This window comes from Otolemur garnettii, unplaced genomic scaffold, assembly GCF_000181295.1.
Source record: "Otolemur garnettii isolate 467f Iridium unplaced genomic scaffold, OtoGar3 scaffold00016, whole genome shotgun sequence".
NCBI classification, from domain to species: Eukaryota; Metazoa; Chordata; class Mammalia; order Primates; family Galagidae; genus Otolemur; species Otolemur garnettii.
In genome coordinates this window covers 19270359-19277802 of record NW_003852411.1, presented here as the reverse complement: position 1 = coordinate 19277802, position 7444 = coordinate 19270359, and the positions used below count along the sequence as shown (strand labels likewise).

The 7444-nt window shown below is 38.2% G+C and overlaps 1 protein-coding gene across 1 annotated transcript in view; it reads left to right on the top strand.

Moving 5' to 3' along the window:
• Nucleotides 1-4723, top strand: part of ZBTB37 (zinc finger and BTB domain containing 37) — a 12389-nt gene extending 7666 nt beyond the window's left edge. Inside the window, exon 3 of the mRNA XM_012802631.2 lies at nt 2878-4723. Coding sequence (XP_012658085.1) covers nt 2878-3366 — 489 coding nt within the window. The 3' untranslated portion in view covers nt 3367-4723. The remainder of the gene's footprint in view (nt 1-2877) is intronic.
• The last annotated feature ends 2721 nt before the right edge of the window (nt 4724-7444 follow it).

Genomic DNA, 7444 nt, shown 5'->3' with positions numbered 1-7444 from the left:
AAAAAAAAAAAAAAAAATGAGTTTGTAGCATTTACTGAGCTACATTAAGCACTTTCATGTATTAGCTCATTTAATTTTCAAAGCAGCTAATGAAGGAGAAATGCCATTATTACGTTCAATTACAGATAAAGACACTGAGGAATAGGATAGTTAAATAACTTACGCAAGGTCACACAGTAATTAGAAGTCAGATTTGAACTTAGGGTTTTAGTACCCTTAATTGCCGTAACAGCATTGTGTATTCAAAATATCTGAGGCTACTATTACTATGTTTGGTTCTCAGTAGAATCTTACAAAGCTAGGAAAGCATATGATATAACCTTTGTATTTTATGAATGGGAATTCTGAGCCTCAGAGAATTATTCTGTGTTTTGTCCTTGGTTCCCCAAAACCATTTAGTAGGATAATTTCTTATTCTTTATGTGAGCTCAGTTGTTACTATCCAGGGAAATGAAGCAAAAGGAAATGTTACATGAAAGAAATCAAAAATAATCTAAAACCTCAGTCTTACATTCAACCCTTGACTTCACATTCTGCTTTCCAAACCTGAGAACTGCCTCTGTTGGAAAGTCTGAATAGCACAGTCAGCTAGTATATTCGGAAGGAGACAAAACACATTTTTAAATACAAAAGGGACACAAGATTAATTGCTAACTAGATTAATCCTTCCCCAGTTAATCCAGAGTCAGCTTTGACATTTTCTTCTCTTTACATTGACCTATATTAAGCATACGTAATAAATAATTCCCTCCTGCATGCTTAAAAAAGTTTTGTTTTTTTTTAAATATAGTGACTTGGGAAAAATACAAAAATAAATACAATGATTTTCAAGTTGATGAAAAAAGTAAGAACGACTTCAGAAGTCAGTAGGCTAAAAAAAATCAGTAATTTCCTAATGACATTTTAATAAAGAATTTTGAATGGAAAGCATTTATAAATCCAAATTTTTTAATTATTTTTTGAAAGGACTACATTCCTACTCCCAGCTTTCACGTAGGAGGAACCCATCCTTTCAGCCAATTTACTCTGAGGTCAGTTAAACTTTAAGCAGTCGTTAGAATGAAGTTAATTTGTTGGTATAGCACCAAAATATTTTTGGATGAAAAAGAATACTATCACTACAAATTGCGTATGTTTTTATAAAGCAAGCTACTACTGAATTAAAGTATGTTATTAAAGAGAATGTTACAAATAGAATATTTTTGCTATTATGTACTGTATACTATATAATGCAGTGGCTATTAGTCACATGTGACTGTTTAAATTTTAATTGAAAGCAATCAAAATCAAATTTTTTTTAATTCTTCATTTATACTAGCTGTATACACACACACACATTTTTATTATTTTCAGTAGAGACAGGTGTGTCACTCTTGCACACATATATATGTGTGTGTGTGTGTGTGTGCGTGTGTGTGTTTTTGTTTTGGCCAGGGCTGGTTTTGAACTCAACATCTCAGGCATATGGGGCCAGTGCCCTATTCCTTTGAGCCGCAGGCATTGGCCTATACTTTTTTATTCCCCCCTTTGGTTTTATTTTTATTTATTTATTTATTTATTTTTTGTAGTTTTTGGCCGGGATTGGGTTTGAACCCACTACCTCTGGCATATGGGGCTGGCACCTTTATTTTATTTTTTATTTTATGTATTTAATTTTTTTTTTTTTTGGAGACAGTCTCACTCTATCACCCTGGGTAGAGTGCCCTGGCATCAACATAGCTCACAATAACCTCAAACTCTTGGACTCAGGAAATCCTTTTGCCTCAGCCTACCAAAGAGCTGGGACTACAGGCACTCACCAGAATGCCCAGCTAGTTTTTTTCTATTTTTAGTAGAGACAGGGTCTTGCTTTTGCTCAGGCTGGTTTTGAACTCCTAAGCTCAAGCAGGCTAACCACCTTGGCATCCCAGACTGCTAGGATTACAGGCATGTGCCACTGTGCCTGGCCTGCACAAGCTGTATTATAAATACTTAATAGCCATATACAGCTAGGGGTTCTGAATTGGATAATGTAGGTTTTAGAACTTTTTTTTTTTTTTTAAAGACAGAGTCTCCCTCTGTGTCCTGGGTAGAATGTCATGGTGTCATAGCTCACAGCAACCTCAAACTTTTGGGCTCAGGTGATCCTCTAGCCTCCTGAGTAGCTAGGATTATAGGTGCCTGCCACAATGCCTGGCTATTTTTTTTTTATTATTATTTTCAGTAGAGACGGGTGTGTCACTCTTGCTCAGGCTGGTCTCAAATTCCTGAGTTCAGGCAGTTCACCCACCTTAGCCTTCCAGAGTGCTAGGATTACAAGCATGAGCTGCCAACCCTGGCCACTACCAAAGTTCTTGATTGTCTAGAATGTTACTTATAAGATTAGTATCTAGAATGGCTATAAGTGGGTTCAGATTCTCCTATCACTTAATATAGTAAATTCAGTATCTAGTTTGTCAGCCAGAAAGTATCATTACTGTGTTATCCTCTTATGATAGTGTCCTAAGATTTTTTTTTTTAAATTATGTTACTATCAGGCTAGGCACAGTGGCTCACACCCATAATCCTAGCACTTTGGGAGGACGAAGTGGGTGGATTGCTTTAGCTCACAAGTTCAAGACCAGCCTGAGCAAGAGGGAGACTCCCATCTCTACTAAAAAAGCCCAAGAGACTGAGGTTTCAGTGAGCTATGATGATGCCACAGCACTCGAAGGGTGTCAGAGTGAGATTCTGTCTCAAAAGAAAACTATTTGTTGGTAGTAATTAATCTACTGTTTGATTCTCTACTAAAAATAAGTATAACTCAGTAATAGGTAAAAATGGATTCAATTGCTTTTAATATATATGCTTCATAATATATGAATGTATGTTCTTTCTTATTTCCCTCATCTGGTATAGGTAGAAGAATCACCAATGATGGGAGTAAGTGGCTATGTGGAGTATCTCAGAGAGCAGGAAGTATCTGAGCGGTGGTTCCGGTACAACCCTCGTCTCACCTGCATCTACTGCGCCAAATCTTTCAACCAAAAGGGAAGCCTGGATCGCCACATGCGCCTACATATGGGGATCACACCATTCGTCTGCCGCATGTGTGGCAAGAAGTATACCCGGAAAGATCAGCTGGAGTATCATATCCGCAAGCACACAGGAAACAAGCCCTTTCATTGTCACGTTTGTGGCAAAAGTTTCCCCTTCCAGGCCATCTTGAATCAGCACTTTCGCAAAAACCATCCTGGCTATATACCCCTGGAGGGGCCTCACAGCATCTCCCCTGAAACAACTGTCACATCTCGAGGACAAACTGAGGAAGAGTCACCTTCACAGGAAGAGACAGTTGCTCCTGGGGAAACTGCCCCGGGCTCTGTGTCCACCACTGGGCCAGACTGAAACATCAAGGGGGAAGGGGCAGACCCTCTTCCCCTTTGGGCCATAAGCAGCCAGCATCAGGGCCATGGGCTGGTACTTAGATTCAGAAAATGCCACATCGCTAGACCAGAAGATGCTCTCAAGATGTTGCCAAACTAGAGGAGCCGCAACATACACAAAAGCACTAAAGGCTCTTCCCCTCCTCCTTCCCACCTCACACTTTGGAAAATAAGCAAATCAACTTTCTAATTCAGGGATCAACAGCCTTGGTTTGTTAACTTTATAAGAAAATAGTTTTTTTAACAAAACAATGATAAATGGTCATTTACCTACCAGTCATGTTCAAACACTGTACTTTGGTCCATATCATCTTGGTGGCTATAACCGCCCATATGTTAAAAAATACAGCAGGAGCCTCGGCCATCTGAAGCAGCAAGCCACAAGAGAGAAGGAGGTAGTCATGATGCTGATGAGGCGGGGGAAAATTTTTCCTCTTCCTTCCCTGCCAGAACGTGCATTTTTACATTTATAGAAGAAACAAATGAAGAGTGGTGGTTCTTACTGTTTTGAAAGGTTAGACTTTAATCTTTGCCATGAACAGGCATATAATACTTTGCCTATTTGTTTCACAAAACCAACCATCTTGGAGCGGTATTCTAGTGGGCAGCATCACCTGAAGCACTTTAAGCAACTGGAGGTGAAATAAGCAGCAAAGTGTTTGTAATGGGTACTGCTGCGTTTAGGGGCGTGAGTATTGCATTGGGGAAGACAGAAGCAGGGAAGGAAGCGTTTTTGTGTTTTGCAAATATCGAACAGCTCATGTTGAACAGCTCAGAGCCATACTGCAACTTCCTGACTGGTGTTTGTAAACCATAGTGCTATACATTCTTGGGTATTAGGACATGGCTCTAGTTCAGATGAATTAATGTGTTAGGCTGACTACCAAAGTTTCATCCAGTCTCCGGCTCCTAGTTTCACATCACAGCAATATTATACATCAAGAAAGTCACTTTCCAGTGAAAAGAGCCTGGATTGTATTTTTTAAATCCACAGGTCTCCATATTTGATAACTTTTATACGAAGTTTTAAACATGTTTTTTCTGCAGTATTGTGGTTGAAGAAATTCAACTCTATGGTTCTTATTGCAACCACAATTCCATTTCCTTCTACATATGTAGTAGTTTATATTTTCAGTGAAATAGAACCTCACTTAAATCTATGTCTTGGGTCTGCAAACCTAGTAATTCACAAACCAACCATCAGCAAATTGCTGGTGACTCCAAGAGCTTTCCTTTTTAATAACACACTACAGGGCACTTACTAGAAAACATCCTGCACAACCACGTTGCAATAAATGATCAAGGGATCAGTTTTGATCAGGTTTGGTTACTTATTCATTCCTAAGATTTTTAAAACCATAAGGGACCTTTTTAGTAATTCTGGGTATTTCTAAGATTCTTAATCCAGCATTAAGAAAAAGAACTTACCAAACATGTAGAGCTTTAGATGCCCTGTCTTGCATGCAGAGAGAAAAGGAGGTATAATAAGGGATGCAGGCAAATAGATGCTTACAATCTACAGTGCAAAGAGAAAAGAGAAGACTTTCTAGCTTTTCTGATTGATCATTAATTTATTTGAGCTTTTAAATATGTAATGGTTTAAGAGATTGTTTTGGTGCAGAGGCATAGATCATTGTAAAAGAGATTGGGAGAGGGGCAGGTCATACCTGCACTAGTGAACCATTTGTGTGAGGATATTAGTCATGTACTCCTTTCCGGAGAATGCTTCATGGTATGTGGAAAAGTGGGTAGAAATGAATGACGTTTATTTGAGATAAGAAATTGGAATGCAAAGCGTTGCCCATAAGCAGTCTGAGAATTGCACATATATATACGTATGGCTGTACCATGTCCCTAGAGAAAGGTTATTTTCTCTTCTGGAAAAGCATAGAAATGCATTTTTTATAGGAATGTAATGACGCTACCTTTAATAAGAGTCTCCCCTTAAAGGTAGCATTAAAAGTGTATTTTGTCTTTAGGAGACATACAGACTAGGGCATCCTCTTTAGTTGGACAACAGCTTGATAGTGTAAAAGCTTGTCTCCTGGAGCCATCTTTAGGGGCTGGCTATGCTCTGCAGCATAGAAAAGGTAGAGTTGAAATTAGACTAAAATCTTTAGGGCAACATTTCAGCTGTTAATCAAGGTTTTCAAAGGATTTTGCCATTACTAAATAGGGAGTTAAGAAAAGAAATTTAAGTTCATCCTACTTTGGAGAAATAGTGTGCTGGAAAGTTCTTTATTGCTTTGTTAGTTGCTTAGATTATATGTGAAAATATAGAGCTTTTTAAACTCTTACCAAATTTTAAAGGTGAAGTGCAGTGATTTCTGTAAAGAGAAACTTGGCAGCATTTGTCAATACTCCATCCAGAGTGAGCAACAAACGTCTTAAATGAAGTAGGAACTGCCTGAGTCATGTGCAGATGCTATGAGTGTTTGGTGGGTTTCCCCTCCCTTGTCATTCACGTCTAATAGCCTTTTCCTATATTGATACTGTGAATAGAGTGCTTCTTGGTCATCTCGGACCACTTCAGCACAATCATGTTTGCTGGTTTTCTACTCTTAATTGGCCTAGCTAGAGCCATGAAATTCATGAACATTCAAGCCAGGCTAGCTTTTAAATTAAACCTTTGAAAGCAATTTAGTTAGAAGAGATATTATTATACTAAAACACTATCCAAGATTCTTACTCAAGTTCACTGTGACATTGTCCTAGTTCTTAGCTAACATCACTGGTGGGTCATAGGATTTAGTCATGTTCTGTCTACGTTAATGAATACCTATATGGGTGTGTGCACGGATGATACCTCTTACAGATGTACTAAATGGACTTTAGCTGATGCCGAAAACTCATTACCAAATCTTAACTTGCACATGTTACCTTGTGAAGGGAACTGCATTAGCATTGAGAGCGAAATCATCAGTAAGTACTTTAATGCCATGAAATTACAAACACTGGGACTATTTTCATTCCTTGAGGGGCACTTAATAGCGAAGGCTATCTAGTATTCTCAGCAAAGACAAGAGATGGCAATATAGTAACTACCTTCATTCTAAGACGTACATTTTATTGTCTCTGAATTCTGATGTCAGTATAAAGTATAGCCTTGGCATGGACAGTAGCGCTGTACTTAGGCAGAAAGGCTCTTTCTAATGACTTGTTCTCTTTTTACTCAGAACCATATTTACCTCTGAACCAAGTTGAATTTTATGTAACTTGCAAACTACCCACATCATTTTATTATACTAGAGGGTTAAATCAAATCTGGAATATATAAAAATAAATTAGTTTGTAAAAGGTAAAGTTAGAAGAGAGCAGTTAAGGAAGCTTTTCTTATTTTTTGGCATTTTTTTAGCGTTTTCCAAAGATGGCATAACAGTAGAAACAGGCTGATTTCCCTAACTTCATAATTGAAACCCAGCTCGTGTGGTGGAGGTGTGGTAGAAGAGTGAAATAGGGAACTTTGTTCTTAATAGCTGAATAATCTTTGGTCAAGAAATAACTTTTACAGAGTTTTAGCTGTTACTTGGCACGAACCGTGTTCCTTTTAACTGATGAAAATTGCACTCGGTTTGACTAGAAGATCTAATGTAAAGAAGTGAAAGCAATGGATAATGGGAAAGAAACAGACAAGTCATGTTAGTCATAGTTGAAAGGTATTTATTCAGGAAGGAATTGGAATCTTGGAAGTTTTTCACTTTTCGGGTACAACAGGTCTTATTATTTTTCTCTTCCTCAAATGTCCTTTCTCTTATCCCCATCCATATTTGTTCAAGGAATAACGATTAGTCTTTACTGAACTCAGTCTTTGAAGATGGAGCTCTTATGCCATATTGAAAAGAGCATAGACACTTTAAAATACTGATATATTTTGGCTTCTGAGATAAAAGAGACAGCAGGCAATGTCAGGTAAATCCCTGTTTGAGAGGATGTCCTTAGCATAACTATATTCTTAAGACTTAAGACCAGGCTCGGCGCCTATAGCTCAACCGGCTAAGGCGCCAGCCACGTACACCTAAGGTGGCGGGTTCGAATCCCCA